General features: G+C 36.2%; 1 protein-coding gene across 1 annotated transcript in view; it reads left to right on the forward strand.

The window, feature by feature from the left end:
• The window catches only part of OSTM1 (osteoclastogenesis associated transmembrane protein 1), a 40316-nt gene extending 22365 nt beyond the window's left edge, over positions 1-17951 (forward strand). Inside the window, 3 exon segments of the mRNA XM_047101815.1 lie at positions 8615-8782; positions 10987-11152; positions 15751-17951. Of these exon segments, the coding sequence (XP_046957771.1) occupies positions 8615-8782; positions 10987-11152; positions 15751-15806 (390 nt within the window). The 3' untranslated portion in view covers positions 15807-17951.
• Positions 17952-18189: the final 238 nt, after the last annotated feature.

Consider the following 18189-nt stretch of genomic DNA (forward strand, 5'->3'; position numbering starts at 1 on the left):
TCCAGGATAACATGTTGCATTTAGTAACAGATTACTCCTTAAAATTTCTATCATATGTATAGCTACATTCCCTTTCTTATTCCAAATGCTGTTTTGTGCAGTTTTCCCCTTGAGTTTTCTTTAGGCTTGTTAAAGGTATGTTCATTTTTGTTGATCATTCTGAAAACCTGTGTTTGGTTTTATTTATTGGTTTCTAGGTTGTTTTTTTTTAATGTGTTTATTTTTGCTTTTGCATTTATTCCTCCTATATTTTCTGGTTAATTTTGTCATTTTTCTAGTTCTTTGAATTGAATGGTTAATGTATTTCTAGCTTTTTTTTTTGCTCAACAATAAAATAATTTGCAGATTGTAAGTTTATAACTTTGGTCTTTCCAATAATAAGATTCTCATATAAAGGCATTGTATTTGCTTTTTATTTCTAAATTTCTAATTTTAATTTTGATTTATTCTTTGACTTAAGAGTTCTTTGGAAGATTATTTTTTTGGGGGCTCCTGGGTGGCTCGGTCGGTTAAGCGTCCAACTTCGGCTCAGGTCATGATCTCACGGTCCGTGAGTTCGAGCCCCGCATCGAGCTCTGTGCTGACCACTCAGAGCCTGGAGCCTGTTTCAGATTCTGTGTCTCCCTGTCTCTCTGCCCCTCCCCCGTTCATGCTCTGTCTCTCTCTGTCTCAAAAATAAATAAACGTTAAAAAAAAAAAGTTATTTTTTTTAATAGGAATGACATGATTTCTTTGGTTTATTTGCATTTGTACATCTCAAGTTTCATTGAAATTGTGACCAGTAAGTATAGCCTGTGTACATTTTGGAACTAATTGAGATATCTTTGTGATGTAATAATCAGTTATTAAAAACCTTTAAAAAATGTTTTATGGGCATTTGAAAAGAATATGTATATAGGATGCAAAGTGATTTTTTTTTACTTATTTGTTTATTTACTTTTAGGTCAAATTTGTTAGTATATTATGAAGAATATAAGCAAAGGTGTCATAACAGAGACCTCAAATAACTATCACAAATAAGAGAATGAAATGGTCCACAGGTAGACGATAGGCAGCTGTATTCCACAAGGTGATTCTGGGACCTACATTTCTTGTCCCTTTGTGCTCCCCCCTCGTTTAAGGAGTTGTGTTAGGAGGCTTTCAGCCAGGACCCCATTTAATCCTGTGAGAATGGGAAAAGAAAGAAAGTGAAGGGCAAGGAGTTTCCTTTTCAGGAAGTTTCACAGAAATTCCCGTGTCATTTATGTTTTTGTCTCATTGATAAGAATGTAGTCAATAACCATATCTAGCTAGGTGACCAAGTGCCCTGCTGAAACTTAGGCAGGTTCTGTTACTTAAATTTCTATGTGTCTATGTATGCTATCCCTAAGTTTCTATATGTGATTTTATTTTGGATGAATTTACCTTGTGCTTGTGAAAGTATTAATTTTATTATTTTGTTGCTGTGTTGTAGGGATTATAAAGGTTTATGAGTTTGATGTCTTTTTAGATTGTATTTTTGTTATAAATTTATAAAATATTTATGTAAGATATTTATCTTCATCCAACTGAATGCTTTTGCCTTGAATTCTACTTTAACACTAATGTTGCCACCCCTGTTGTTTTTTGTTTGCATGTTTCCTATATCTCTGTTTATTTCTTCATTTTTAATCTTTTTTATATAATTAAGAAATATTTCTGATATAAGTAGCATGTATGTATGGATTTTATTTTGTATTTGACATAGAGTCTCTCTTTAATAGAGGAATTTGACCAATTCACATGTATTGTGCTATTATTTTAGGTCTAATTCCTGCCACCCATTTTTCTATTTTCTGGGTTTTTTTTCCTTTTTCTTGACTTTTATTGGAATGACCTGTTTTTCAACTTCTTTTTCTCTATTTGTAATTTAAATTTCATATATCCTATTCTGCCATCATAGTGTTTTTCTTTAACTTTTTAAAGAAGTATATTTGAATTTGTAGTTCTCTATCACGATAGTCTTCCTAGATCAAGATAGAATCCCATATCCCATAATTTATATAAATACTCTGCAATTTAAAACTCATTTTTATTAAATTTGAAATATATCTTTTTCAAAACCCCTTACCTGCCCCAATAATCATTCTATTAGCAGTTATTCATATTTTACTGTTTCTGTGCTTGCTATCCTTTCCAGGCCTTTCTATATCTTTCCCTTTTTTTTTTTGAGTTTTGATGTTTGACTAGACTACTACTTTGTTAGAAGGATATGGGAGATGTACTTTCTAAATCTTTGCATGTCTGAAAATGTCCATTTGTTTCCCTTACATGTGAGTAATAGCTTGGCTAGGTTTACGATTCTAGAACCATAATTCTTTTTTCTCAGTTCTCTATGAATTATTCTACTTTATCTTTAGTGTTTCAGATAGAAATCAATGCCAATTTGATGGGGCGCCTGGGTGGCGCAGTCGGTTAAGCGTCCGACTTCAGCCAGGTCATGATCTTGCGGTCTGTGAGTTCGAGCCCCGCGTCGGGCTCTGGGCTGGTGGCTCAGAGCCTGGAGCCTGTTTCCGATTCTGTGTCTCCCTCTCTCTCTGCCCCTCGCCCGTTCATGCTCTCTCTGTCCCAAAAATAAATAAACGTTGAAAAAAAAAAATTAAAAAAAAAAAAGAAATCAATGCCAATTTGAATTGTTTTCATGTATACGTAATTTTTACTTAGGTTTTCTTTTACTTTGCCCTATCTGGCCCTTTCTCTTCTTATAATAGTCCTATTACAGATATACTGAATCTTTTGGGTCTGGTTCCTCTATGCCCCTTATCTTCTTTCTCTTAAGTAAGCTTTCTCGCTTTCTCCCTTTCTCTCTCTCTCTCTCTCTCTCTCTCTGGCTTTTCTTTTTGTGTTCTAGGAGAGGTCCTTGTCTGAATCACTAATTATATCCTCAGTGTTGCATTCTACTTTTCACTGGTTCTATATTTCTTCTGTTGTGAGGTATTTTTTAATTTTCAAGAATTTTTATTGCTCTAATAGGTGCTGTTTTTCTTACTGTTTCAAGAATAAGCAATGTTATTTGCTTTATTCTATTGTAGGTAAACATTGGGAAATACAGATGAAAGAAATCAAATGCCAGATTATTTGTAAATATCTCTTTACACATATATTTAGTCTCTCACTTTTACTAAGTATATACTAGTTTAAAGCAATTATTTTTAATATAGTCTCTTTTACCTTTCAGGACTTCTATTTTTTTCAAGAGGCAGGCTGATTTTATTTTATCTCAGATCTTTGCAGATAAATGTGACAAATGATATGCATTATTTTTTCAGTCTTTTTCTTATGAAAAGATTTAAAACTCACAGAAAAGTTGAAAGAGTGTTACAATGAAGACTCATATCTATCATCTAGATTCAACAATTACCAACTTTTTGTCATATTTTCTTTATATATGTGCAGATATGTTTAGTTTTTTGCTGAAGCATTTTAAATTAAGTTGGAAAAAAATAAGTTGTAGGTATGATGACATATTATTTGCTTTTTAAAGAGTTTTCAAGTTTTAATTTTAGAATAATAGTAGATTTAGAACAAAATTACAAAGATAGTACAGAATGTTCTCATATACCCCTCATTCAGTTTCCACTCTGTTAACATCTTTTGTTATAGCACATTTGTCACAACTGAAAAACCAACATTGGTGCATTAGCACTAACTAAACTAGAGTTTGTGTTCACTAGTTTCTCCAGTAAAGTCCTTCCTTCTCCATCCTGATTTCCAGATTGCATTTAGTTGTTCTGTTTCCTTAAGTGAGTTAGTTTTACTCACAACGCTTCTGATGTCCAGTGTGTAGTGATTTTCCCACACCAATAACTAATTCTCTGACACCAACTAGGTGTCCTAGAATTCGATTTTGATGCTAACTACCTGGAATTAATGTCAGACTCCACAGATTTAAGGGCTCAGTCTCACAAGAAGCCCTTATTTCAGATGCCCATCACAAAGTGCCCAGGTTACCTACCCTTGCGTTCGACTTGGCTGCAAAGTCAAGGGGTTCCCACAACTTGCCCCCTTTCAAGTTCAATAATTTGCTAAATGACTCACAGAACTCAGGTACACTTTTTACTTATGTTTACTGATTATTACAGAGGATAAAAGTCAGAAATAGCCCAAGTGGAAGAGATGTGTAGGCCAAGGTGTGAGGGAGGGGTGTGTGTGCAGGGCTACCATGCCCTGCTGGGGATACCACTCTTCCAGCACATCGCTGTATGCACCAACCCAGAAGCAAGCTCTTGTAACATTGAGGGTTTTGTGTGTGTGTGTGTGTGTGTGTGTGTGTGAAGGTTTCATTATGTAGGCATGATTAATTACCTCAGCTACTGGTGATTAACTCAGTCTCCAGCTCCTCTCCCCTCCTCAGAGGTCAGAGGTGGGCTAAAAGTTCTAACACCCAATCGTGTTTTGGTCTTTCTGGTGACCAGCCTTTAGCCTGAAGCTATGTAGGGACGCCCAGCCACCAGTCATGCATTAGCATACAAAAGGCTCTCTTATCACTGGGGATATCCCAGTGCCAGGAACCGGAGACAAAGGCCAAATACCTATTTCCCATCACACCACACTTAGCTCTTGTGGTCTATGACAGTTTCTCAATCTTTCCCTGTTTTTCATGACTGATAATTGTGAGGAGTACTGGCCACATATTTTATAGAATGTCCCCCAGTTTGGGTTTGTCTAATGTTTCTTTCATGGTTACACTGGGACTATGGGTTTTGGGGAAGAACACTACAGAAGTGAAGTGCCTTTCTCATCACATCCTGTCAGAGGTACATGCTGTCACCATGATTTATCCCTGATTATGTTAATCTTGATCACCTGGACAGGGTAGTGTTTTCTAGGTCTCTTTAACTCAAAGTTACCTTTTTCTTCCTCTTTCCATATTCTATTCTTTGGAAGCAAGTTCCTAAGTGACAAGAATGGGGATGGGGAAATTAAGATCTAAGTCCTGGAGGAGTGAGTGTTTGCTTAAATTATTTAGAAATCTTCTATAAGGAAGATTTGCCACTTCTTCCACATTTATTTATTTATATCAATATGGACTCATGGACATTTATTTCATACCTGGAGCTGTAATTAATTTTTAAAAGTTCTCTCCTATATGCTGAATGAATTCTTTTTCATTAGGGCATTTATTCTGATGTCTAGGTTTAATTTGCACTTCGAATCACTTTATTTGCTTGTTTTTTTTTTAATTTATTTTGTTTTCTTTTTATGTCTAGTGTTAGGCTCATCTTACTTTCTTATGTGCTCATGTGGTCAGTGTGATAAGACGGTTGTACTAGGTTGGGAGGGCTGAAAGAAATCTCTCTCTCCATATAGAGTTTGGTTTCTATAGCTTGACTTTCAGAAATTCCCTCAAGCAGGCACTATGCACTCACTTATTCATTCAACAAATATTTAATGGGCACTGATACGTGCCAGGAGGTAGTGTTCTGGGCACTGAGGATAGAGCAGTAAACAATACAGCTAAGATTTCTGTTCTTCTGAACTATGTCCTAGTAGGGGTAAGACTAATAACAAAGAAATGAGATCATGAAGAGTACTGAGTCCTGGGAAGGGGTGTAGTGTGCTATTTTAGAGAGGGTGGGCAGGGAGTACCTCTGAGTAGGTGAATTTTGAGACAATCTAAATTTTGACATAGAGTCAGCCATGGGAAGAATGCTTCCCTTAGAAGCAAGGATAAAGGCCTTGGGAGAGAGAATGAGCTTGGTATGTGCAAGGAATAAGAAGAAGGCCCGTTTGGCTGGAGCACAGTGAGCATATGTGAATGAGATACGGGGAGATAGGCAGAGGCCAAATCTTGTAGAGCTGTGCAGAACAAAGGAAGAAATATGGACTGAATTCTGAGCACAATGGGAAGCCATTTAAAGCAGGAATGTGACATGATATGAATTGCATGTTAAAATAGTACTCTGGCTGCGCTGTGGAGAAACTCAGTTGAACCTGGGCAAGAACGGAAAGGAGGAACTTATTTAGGAAGCTGTCACAGGAGAGAGAGATGGTGTGGACTGGGGTCCTGGCTGTAATGTTGGAGAAACGCAGATTGGTTCAGAATATATTTTGCAAGTATATCTAACAGGACTTGCTGATAGATTGGGTAATTCCTGAGATTTGTGGTGGCTGATCAGAGAGGGAAGAAGAAGCAGGACTATCCTAGAGTATCCGAGAGTATGATGGGGCCACTAGAAAGACTGGTTGTAAGGGATTGGGGATTAAGAATTCTGTTTTGAGCAAGTTAATACAAAATAGCTATTGAACACCTAAGTTGAGATGTCAAATAACGTTCTATGTGAACTTGGAGCTCTGGACAGGTGTGAGCTGGAGATACAGATTTGGCCATCATCAGATCAGGTACAGATGGTGTTTAAAGTCATGAGACCAAATGTGAATGAGTAAAGCTATAGTGATAATAAAGGGGCCCCAAAGAACTCCAGTGTTTTATAGGTAGGGTGTGTGTGTGCATGCGCCCATGTGTTTAAAAGGAGAAGGGAGCCAGTTTAAGAGTGGTGTAGCCGGGGTACAAGAGCACCTGGCTCCGGGGGTCCCAAACAGACCAGGGTCGGCCATTTGCTGCTGACAAAATCCAAAGGCAGAGAGACTGATTGGTGATGAAACAGGAAAGGAATTTATTTCTATGAGGCCAATGTCCAGAAGACAGCCGACTAGCATCCCAAAGACTGTCTCCAAAGTGCTGAAAATACTTCCAGGTTTACATTAGGAAAATGTGGGGCAAAGATGGGTGGGTAGTGCAGGCAGGAAGTGAAGGTCAAATTGATCATCATCCTCATCGTCCTGGAGTCAATCATGGGCAGTGTCTTATAGGCTCAGGGCCGCCCTTATTGCTTCAGGGGGTAGTTTAAGTTCCCCTCTGGAGATGCTTTGCCCTCAGGGTCTTCTGCCTGAGCCTAGAGGCAAACTGGAAAGAACGCAACTAAAAAGTTTGAGGTCAAAAGGGAAGCAGCCTAATTGGTGACATTGTCTGTGGCAGTGGCTCGGTGCTCAGTGCTTGGGCGGGAAAATGGGTTTACATTCCAGACCGGATCCATTTTGGGTAGTAAGCGATTGCAGGTGGCTTCTCTGAGAACCTGGACTGTCTTGGTGGCTGTGGAAAGGCTCCTTTTTCTGGCTGGGTCTGCAGACAGGGTAGGGCTATTGTTCTAGCCTCTTGCATCTCTAGAGCCCAGTGGATGGCTGGCTGCAGGGGATAGAGGTTCACAAGACTGTGGTTCTGGTTAGTTTCTCTGGGACTGGTATAGTAGCTGATATTACAATACAACCTTCCTGTGATGTGAGACTTGCATGTCATACCTTTGTATTTAAGGTGCTATTCAAGTGCCTGGATTTACCTTTCTTTTCTTGAATCTTGTGAAGAAGTCAGGACACAAGGCATGTGCTAATATCATCCTCTTTCTAGAATCCTACTTCCTCATTCCTTTTAAACACTGTAGGTCTTTTTATTGTTTGGCTATGCCACTGTTTATTCAGTCAGTCCCTATGTTGATGGAGATTTTTGGTTCAGTATTTTACTATTACAAACATGTCTTTTTTGAGTATTTGTATGACTTTAACAGAAGTGAAATTGCTCTGTCAAAAGATATATGCATTTTAAATTTTCATATAAATGGCTAAATTATACTCCGCCATCAAAGTTCTGTGCTCAATTTTTGAACACATTTAGCGAAATGCACAATTGTTCTGTGAAAAACAGGCCATGTAAGGTTCTTGTGGCAGAACTAAAGGGAGACTTAGTTTCTCTGTTAAATAGATGGTGGGGGGGGGGTAACATTGTGGGGGCTGCATCAGTTTCCTTTAATTGTTTCTTTTCTCTTTCATTCCAATATTCAGTTAATATCATTTCTTCAGGCTACAAGGTAATGAATAAGGGAAGAGAAGGCAAAGATGTGAACTGACTGGTTAGCAAACTTGCTCTTGAAAAGACAAGTGTCAGTCGCGGAAATGGAAAAGATTGAGATTCAGCAACATAATAGCTTACATATTATATCCACTACCTTCATTTTAGGTTATATAATCCTTTGGCATTAGTCCCTTTTTGTTGACTAGAGAGGTCTGGATTACAAGACTTGACATAAGAGGGTTGAGTGGGGATGCAGTTTTGGTGCATTTTCCTTCCGCATTAATAAAGTGCTTCATCAATGAGGCAGACTTCAGTGTTGAAGTCAGCACAGGGAACGGCATATTTGGTTTATTCTGTGAGAGTAGGATAGATAAGAGCAGCCATATAAATGACCAGATGATTTAAGACATTTGGGGGATTTAGACATTAGTAATTTGGCATCGGAGCTATTGTTCTCACTTACCAGCGACTAGTGCAGTGGTTTTCAAAATTTAAGGGTAACTAGAAAGTGCGAAAATATTTTGCTATGTGCGTGCTTCTCTAATCCTTGAGACCTATAATACAGGTAGTGGTAGCAATATATTATAGATGATAAAACAGGCTCAGAGTGATTTAGTAACCTGTCTAACATCACACAGCTCAGTACTTTAATGTGCTATAGTGTTTCCTGTCTGCTAGGAGGTCAAATAGCTTATGTTAAAAGAGATGTAATGTTTATTGTGTGTATTAAATGTGCCTTTAATGTTTTAGGTGAGCGTTCACAGTCTTACGCAGTTAAGGAATTATTCAGAAGTTTGCAAAAACTGTCGTGAAGCATACAAAACTCTGAGTAGTCTATACAATGAAATGCAAAAAATGAATGAACTTGAAAATAAGGCTGAATCTGGAACACATTTATGCATTGATGTGGAAGATGCAGTAAGTACTTTACTTGTGATATGATGCATATTTTGCAGTGTTGTTGATTGTGCCTTCAGTAGTACTATCCCCTTTAGAGGTATATTGGAATCTGTATATGCTGTCTTCAACCAGAAATAACTAGTTATAAAGTAGTAGAGTTTTAGAATATCCTGATCTGTCAAACTAAAATGAACATTAATCAAGTACTTCATAAATGAGTTGACAATTTGGTACGTTTGGTGTTTTAAGGTTGATAAAATGTGTCATTTTCAGAGGCATGGGTGTTGTTATATGTTTACATTTCAGTTTCTTGTGTGCTATTGCTGATTCAAGAAGTCTATGGTTTTGCTACTATGTGTTTCTTTTTTCTTTTTTTTTTTTTTTTTTGTAAGCTTATATATTTATTTCCAGAGAGAGAACAGCTGAGGGGTGGTAGAGGCAGAGAGGGAGAGAGAATCCCAAGCAGGCTCTGCGCTGTCAGCACAGAGCCCAACGCTGGGCTCAGTCTCACAAACTGTGAGATCCTGACTTGAACCGAAATCAAGAGTCAGACGCTTAACTGACTGAGCCACCCAGGTGCCCTGCTACCATGTGTTTCTGAAGCCGTTTTTGAATTGCTTCCTATCCCATTGCTTTTATTCTTTATATCTGTTATCATCTGAAATTTTTAGTTTACTTATTTTCAGTCTGTTACCTCTCACTGAAATATAAGCCACATGAGGAAAAGGACCTCCTGTCCTTTTCTGTTTACTGTCCAGTATTTAGAACAGTGCCAAGCATATAGTAGGCCTTTAGTAATGTATATTGATTAAATGGTTAACAAGAAAGAATTTTCCTCCACTGTATAGTCAGCCTTCATGTGGGGCACCACTAGATGGCGATCATGCCTTTTTATGGGAATATGGTGCCTGAGGGTTGAGGCATCAAAGGAAATAGGAATTACTGGCTAAAAGTAGAGAACTAAAGGTCAGAGTTAATAAACTTAATGGTTGAGAATGATGAATATGAATAGCAGCTCAGAGTGAACTATGGTGGATCAATAATATTTGTGATGGCAAAAAGCACTTATTATCAACTTAAAATGGGTATACCATGGGGATTTTTATTTTTTTACTGCTCTTTTTCTAATGTCTGGAAGAGTACCTGCTTCTAGTAGGCTCTCAGTAAATACTAAATATTTATTTTAAGAATAATAGTCTATTTCATCATTTTTAAAATGAAGAAGAAAGATGAATATTGATTCCCTGACAAAGGTTGGATTACATAGGAAATCAACATGACTGCCTGTTTTTAGAACGTCCTTCTTACAGTAAGCAAAGCTTACAGTAAACATACAAAGCACCATTTGCAAACCATATCTCAAAATTCAGGCAAGAACAGTTTTCTACATTAAATTTGATAGTTTCCTTATATCACTTACCATGTTTGACAGAAACTGTAAGCTCAATGAAAATGGGGTATTGCTGCCCCTAAATATATCTGTTTTTAATGTATGGTGCTAAATGAAATACTACCTAAAAAAGTTTCCATGATTCATTAGATATTATGGACTTAAACAATTATTTGCCATATGAATCTTTCATAATATCTTAGGTAAGGTACTAAACATTTCATAGATATCATCTCTTGAAGAACAGCTGTATTTACATATTTAGTTGATGTTTTTATTTTCATTCTAAAAATATTGCAACAAGCTCAGTGAGATTACACATGTAACATAAAAAAAATTTGTTTTTGTGAGCCTTTTTCCCCCCGTTTTATTGAGATATAACTGACAAATGAAATTGTAATATATTTAAAGTGTTCAACGTGATAATTTGATATACATATACATTGTGAAAGGACTCCCACAGTCAAGTTAATTAACACATCCATCACCTCACATTGTTACCCTTTTAAATCTTCTTTAATGAATGAAGCATGGTCTAACCATATTTCTGTTGATACAAGTTCTCTGAGATCTGTGAAAGGCTGACATTCTTTGGATGGTGTTATGAATTTAGAATATGAAATTTCTGTATGATATAAACTTACACGGTGACTGATTGTAAACTAGCTAATTTCCTGGGCAGAAGAAATTGTCCTCAACTATCAATAGATTTTTTAGGGATGTATATTTAGTTTTAAATTCTGGATGCCTGTTATTTTACTAATAAAAGAATTGTATGACTTGAAGACAAATTAAATGTAAAACAAAGTAATTTTATTTGCTATCGTTCCAGATGAACATTACTCGAAAACTTTGGAGTCGAACTTTCAATTGTTCTGTCCCTTGCAGTGACACAGTGCCTGTAATTGCTGTTTCTGTATTCATTCTCTTTCTACCCATTGTCTTCTACCTTAGTAGCTTTCTTCACTCAGAACAAAAGAAACGGAAACTCATTCTACGTAAGTTTCTTTTTACGACTGTTTATTTATTTAACTAAAACCTGTATTTTAAAAACTTAAGCCTGTTTTAGAAATGATGTATACTCTGAAAACTCAAACTGTATTAGACTAAAACAGCTCTCTGCTTCAAATTTTACAGTAAATACTTACTAATAGGAGAGATGTGTAAGAAGTCTATAAGTACAAATAATCAAAAGTCAACATACAGTATCTTTTCAGATGTTTTAACTGAGAGAGCTAGCTCTGGAATTAGGTAGGCAACAACAGAAGAATAGCAACAAAGGTTTTGCAGACCTGAACGGCCATGGTAGGGAGAGGTGGACAGCTCTCAGGCCCATCAGAGCTGTGGCGGAGCCACCTAGAAAGCCACCTAAAAAGGCGGGGAGAAACTATAGTGAACACACAGACAATTTGTTTATGAATAAATTGGAATTGTAGTTGCAAGGACGTTACTTCACATACAGCATGTGCTCACACATATTCCCCATCAAATAGGGCAGAGCAGAAAAAGCACTAACTAGAAGTTCCTATTTAGCTGAAGACGAGTGGTTTCTAAGTCTAGTGGGTTTCTTGTTTATGATCAGAATGAAGGTATGGGCTTATCCCTTAATAATTTTAATTTTTAAAATAGAGAATGTCTTTTGTAGAAAAAAGTTAGGCTTTTTTTTCTCTTAAATGTTATTCCTAGTCTAGGAACCTATGATATAAAATTTCTTTCCTTTATAAATTTCTTTCTAGCCTTTCTTCTTCACAGTTTATTTAACCTCACTAATATATTTAACTAAAAAAAGCTACTTACAGATCAGCTTGAACTGAATTTGTAATGTCTTGTCACCTTGAAAAGCTAGCTAATAGAGGGGAAAGTCTGTAATATGAGTGTATTTGGCAAAGCTTTTCAAAGATTGCTAGCATTCTATAAAATATGTAATAAATGAGTCCTAAAAGCACTTACTTACAGTTTTAACAAAATATTGCAGGGACCTCACTATTGAGAAACTTTCTTTTTCAAGGCTTAGTGTACTTTTAAAGTTTAGCATCGTATTTGCCTTGCAAATCAGTTTAACTCTGTGGAAGATACTTATTGCTTCTGATCAGGGTTTTTCAAAGTCACTTTCATCCATCTGCTTGTACAAGCCACAAACCTTGTTATCTTTACTTTCTTAATTCTTTTCTTTATTATTTCCCCATTCCCATATTCTCTTCCCTACCTTTTTTCACTCCATCAGCAAGTATTGACAGCTGTACTTCCAAAAATGTATCTTAAATTATCTTTTCTCTACCTCCACTGATAATACCTTAGCCCAAGCCATCCCATCTCTTATCTGCCCTAATGCAGGAGTCCCTTACCTGGTATCCCTGCTTCCATTTTTTGGACCCACAACAATCCATTCTTCATATAGTGGGTAGAGTAATTTTTCAAACACAAATTTTACTATGCTTTTCTCCCACTTGAAACCTTCCTGTGTTCCTGTTGCATCTAGAATAAACTCAAAACATTTTCCAGGGTCTGCTTTCTAAGCTATGTGTGACCTGCCCCTCCCGCCCCATCTACCTTTCTAAACTCACTACACCCACTCCTTTCTTTGTTCATGATGCTGTATGTAGGCAGACTGGCCTTTTTGCTCCCTTCAAACACCAAACTCATTCACACTGCCCCCTTCCCAAAGCCCTTACACTGGCCCTCTCTACCTTCCTTGACTGGCTCCTTGTCATCCAGGTCTTAGGCCAAAGATACTTATTCAAAGATACATTTTATGACCCCCATCCTTAAGACATCCTTCTTTCAATTCTCCTATATCTATCATCTTTCTTTGATGACACTTTTTAACTTAACTTTTTCATTTATATTCTATCTTATTTGCTCTCCTGACTCAACTGGAGGCTCCATCAGAACAAGGATTTTATCTTGTTCACCACTATATCAGTATCTAGAAAGTACCAGGCCTATATTAGGTGCTCAAATATATTTGTTGGATAAAAGAACGTGTATCTAATGTTAGCATTTCCTAGGGTGTGTTCCTTAAAATAACTAGTCCTGTGAAATTCCTTTTTATGATCTCCATAATGTACCTGAATATAAATTAAAGGTTCTGAGATTATATTCCCAAAACTTGACAGAACTTTTGCATATTACCTGTGATGTTTCATGTTTATGAATTGATTTATGAATTTAAGGAAATGCTAGTGTAAGCAAACAATTCTTGTGCTGTTATCTCATGGACATTGTTTTTTGTTTTTTTTTTTATGTCACAATTTTGTATGCCCCAATTTATTAAGTCCTGTGGTAGGAATTAGCGATTAAAAAAGAAAAAAAAAGGAACAAGGCACAATATGTGCCCTCAAAGAACACACTGACCATAATCCAATTATTACAACAGATGTAGTTAAAGGTATACAGTGTGGTTGGCCCACAGAGAGTAAGACCAACTCTGCATTAGGGCTGTTGGAATTCATCCCTAGATCTCTGGGGTAGAATTTCTCTCCTCTCCTCTCCCCTCCCCTCCCCTTCCCTCCCCTCTCCTTTTATATCCCCTGGAGTAGAATTTTGAAGGATATAGGGATTTATTAGAGAATAAGGAAGCAAGGAGGTTGTAGATACATGTACTCATTGGCATTGCACCTGGTTAGTTTAATAAACTTGGTAATTAGTGAGAAACTAGATTATTTCTAGTAATTTTAAACAACATAGGAAGAAACCCTCTTGATTTAGTTTGTCTCCCAAACCCACAGAAGCTTAAGAGTAGACTTCAAGCTTAGGCAGTTTTTTAGGTTAAGTTGCCCTTTAGTTTAGCCTGAAGCAATACACTGGTCCAGAAAGTCATGTTGTCATCTTAGAGTGGTGGTTAGCAGAGACCCTGACGGAAACCAGAACACTGGTTTTCATCCTTGAACACATATCAGAATTGTCTGCAGAGCTTTAAAACAAAACATAAAAACAGACGCCTGGGTCCCATCGCAGACCTTCTGACCACAACCTCTACTCTCATGTTAAAAGCCTCTGAAGTAGATAGATTCCTAGCTATCCAATGTAAGATACTTTTACTATGGCACAATTGTTTTTCACTTATGGAACATGAGAAACATTCACATTTAACTATAAGCACGAACATTACCAAGCAAAATAGCCATGATTTCCTTTATTAACCCTAATGATTCAGTCCCATTAGCATCATAATCAAATTGATTGCACATATTTTATTAGCAGCCATATGTATTTGTGTGTCTGTGCACATGTAATATAACTCAATGTAACTTTTTTTTGTAAGTCATTTAAGTTTTTTTCAACTTTTTTTTGACAATTTTTTGACATTATAGAATTATTTTAAGAGAAATCTAGATTTGGATTTCTAAGTTAGACTTTTTAAAAAATATTTATTTAATATGAAATTAATTGTCAAATTGGTTTCCGTACAACACCCAGTGCTCATCCCAACAGGTGCCCCCCATCACCACCCCTCCCCTCCTTCCCATCCCCCCATCAACCCTCAGTTTGTTCTCAGTTTTTAATAGTCTTGGGGCGCCTGGGTGGCTCAGTTGCTTGAGCGTCCGACTTCGGCTCAGGTCATGATCTCACAGTCTGTGAGTTCGAGTCCCACATCGGACTCTGTGCTGATGGCTCAGAGCCTGGAGCCTGCTTCCGATTCTGTGTCTCCCTCTCTCTCTGCCCCTTCCCTGCTCATGCTCTGTCTCTCTCTGTCTCAAAAATAAATAAAAACATTAAGAAAAAAAAATTAAAAAAAAAAGTCTCTTATGTTTTGGTTCCCTCCCTCTCTAACCTTTTTTTTTTTCCTTGCCCTCCCCCATGGTCTTCTGTTAAGTTTCTCAGGATCCACATATTTATTTATTTTTGATAGAGAGCAAGCGAGGTGCTGAGAGAGAGAATCCCAAGCAGAATCCCTCTGTCAGTGCAGAGCCTGATGCAGGGCTTGAACTCACGAACCATGAGATCATGACCTGAGCTGTTGGGGCGCCTGTGTGGCTCAGTTGGTTAAGCATCTGACTTTGGCTCAGGTTATGATCTCACGGTTTGTGAGTTTGAGCCCATGTCGGACTCTGTGCTGACAGCTCAGAGCCTGGAGTCTGCTTTGGAATCTGACTCCCCCTCTCTGTATCCCTCCTGTTCACGCTCTCTCTCTCTCTCTCTCAATAAATAAATGTTAAAAAAAAAAAATAAAAGACCATGAGCTGAGCTGAAATGAAGAGTTGGATGCCTAACCAACTGAGCCATCCAGGCACCCTACTAACTTATACTTTTAAATATACAATTTTATTATTGTACCTTGTAACACTTCCAATTTTTAAGTAGAATACTCTTACCTATATTACATATTTGAGATTGTGATGTTCAAGATGATATAAATTATGTCTGTTTTATTTGGTGCTGCTTCTAACAGGGTCATGTGTGGCTTCAAGCAAAGTTAGGTTTTTTGAGGTTGGTAGAAAAAAATAGACTTGGGTTTTAATTCTTAGAAGATTGAGTCTATTCTGATTCAAACATAGAATTATTAGATGAATACTATAGTTTACATAAAAATAATGAATAATTACATTTAGAGAATTACAATTGAGTTAAAATATAATACTTTTGATTTATCTAGCCAAACGTCTCAAGTCCAGTACCAGCTTTGCAAACATTCAAGAAAATTCAAACTGAAATCTACAAAACGGAGAATTAACGTCCTGTTCCATGGGTGAATGGTAGGAGATGCAGCTTGGTCCAAAAGAAGATAAACTGATTTGACAAGTCAAGTTCCTAAGAAATGCAAGGACTTCAGATTTATTTTTAAATAAGGATTTTCAATTTTTCTTTCCTTTTTTGTTCCTTTTTTAAGGGTTTGGGTATTTTTAATTTCCAGGCCAAGTAGTGTTGTCTATTTTAAAGAGTATTTGTTACAATAACAAAAGATGCAAGGACAATCTTTGTTTTGTTTTGTAGGCATATTATTACTATTTGAGACTTCTGGTATCTCCTTATTAATATAGTATTTTAGTAGCAAAGTTTTTGAAAACTAACATTTAAAAATTAATTATAGCAAAGACTTTGAAAAAGAAATATACTTGCCAAAAAGTAGCAGGTCCAAAGATTAATTTAAATTAGCATTGCAGTATTATTGTTTTATATATATATTTAATATGTCACACATTACAAATAATATGTAATTCAATCTCTAGTTTACTTTAAGTGATTTTTGAAACCACTAGTTAGAAACCTCCCTAACAATTTTTAGAAGCAGGAAGGCACATTACATTTATCTTTGTAAAAAGATTTACAGTAACTGGTTTCTTACTTAACTTTTATAAATAGTGTTGTATTTTACACCTTATTTTTGCCTTTATTTCTTAAATAATTTGAAATCACTGGACTGCTGTATTATATTCAGGGCAAGATGGATTCTTTTTCTACCAGGGATTTGCATTGTGAATTACATTAAGTTATTTGGCAATTTATAATTTATTACTACTTTAAATCAAATGTAGCATTCTCACAATATGTATTTAAGTTGTTATTTTTTTTTTTAATGGAGATTCTCTTGGGATATATGGAGATTTTTGGAGGGGAGAGAGAGGAGGGGTAAAAAAACCTTAAGGTTCAGAAAATAGGGACGTGAGGGGTGCTCACGAGAAGACTGTTGAGTGGTTCATGTTGAGGGCATGAGTTAAGATGAGTTTGATACAGAAAGCAGTTAGGTTAAGATGCCTGTTTTTTTTCTAAATTATTTAAATCAGTTAAACGAGATATGATAGAAATGAAGTCAGATATTTCACTGTCAGAAAGCAAATTCTATTTTGGGATGTTTGTATCAACCTTTCTAGAAAAAAGCTTCATTTCAGAATTGTTCACAGTTTTTTTCCCTCAGGTTTTTAGTGTTAGGTATTTCATTTGTTAATTCCTTCTTGCTTTCTTGGTGGAAATAGGCTTTGTTCTAAATGTTGAGAATGTGAAGCCTGCTCTGTATAGAAACAAGAATTAGGTTAAATAGTACAAGAATTTTAATCCCTTCATATATAGTAAAATGCTCTATAAAGAGGCAAGAAAGTGTTTTTAATTTTTTTTAATGTTTACTATGTATGTAGAGTTGAAAAAGAAGGCTTATCTTTGGATATGTAACACATCCAAAAGCCGTTACAGTTTTTCTAGTTGGCTGTGATCCATTTAAAATGTGCTGGGGTTTATTCTGTCATTGTCATTGTTCATGCTGCTGATACTAATAACACTGTCTTGATTTGAAGCATATAGTTGAGGGCCATTGAAAGCAATCTTTCATTAATGCAGATAAAACCAGTTTACATATGCAAAGTTACAAAATGGCATATTTGAATCTGTAAGTAGTGACTCTTTGATCACCTTTCAATGTTATGTATTTCTAAAAACCATTGCTTTTGGGTATGGTTGCAAATAAGCACTTTAGAAAAGATAGCCTTTGCTATTTTTCTGGTTGAGTCATTGCTCTTTCAACATAGCATCAGCAATAGATTTCAAAAATAAGTATTAAGCATTACACTGAAGTGGGTAAATACTTCATTTTTTAGTCATACAGATAAATTCTTTGCATAGTTTTAAATTCTGAGACACAAGCATATGTGTGTGCATCTTTAGCTTTTTGACACTTTGAAATAAAGGAAGTAACTTAAAAAAATTGCAGTGCACCATATTTGATTTTTTTAAGATATATTTTTAAAACTTCAGATGTAATTGAACGTCACACATCAGTTTTTCAGGCATTGAGTTTAAATGCCTACTTTAAAAGTACCATCTAATCATTTTGTTGTTAATAAAAATGTACTTTTGGATTGTTTATTTTTTTGTTTGGATTTGAGATGTACAACTAGCATCAGCTAGCTATCTTAAAATGTGACTCTAAATCAATACCACCAGAGTGTAGATGGTAAAGTTTACTTCTAAGGGGACAGCATTTTCTAATGTTTCATGGATGAGCTGTACTTCTACTGCAGTGTAGTCCTTATAAACCGAAATGTTTTTCCAGAACGTTATTATTGGGGTTGCATTCCTGATGAAAGACTTGACATCTATAAAT

This window comes from Lynx rufus, unplaced genomic scaffold, assembly GCF_022079265.1.
Source record: "Lynx rufus isolate CCGP_SWC_20201006 ecotype Redwood Valley unplaced genomic scaffold, mLynRuf1.p SCAF_6, whole genome shotgun sequence".
Taxonomy (NCBI): Eukaryota; Metazoa; Chordata; class Mammalia; order Carnivora; family Felidae; genus Lynx; species Lynx rufus.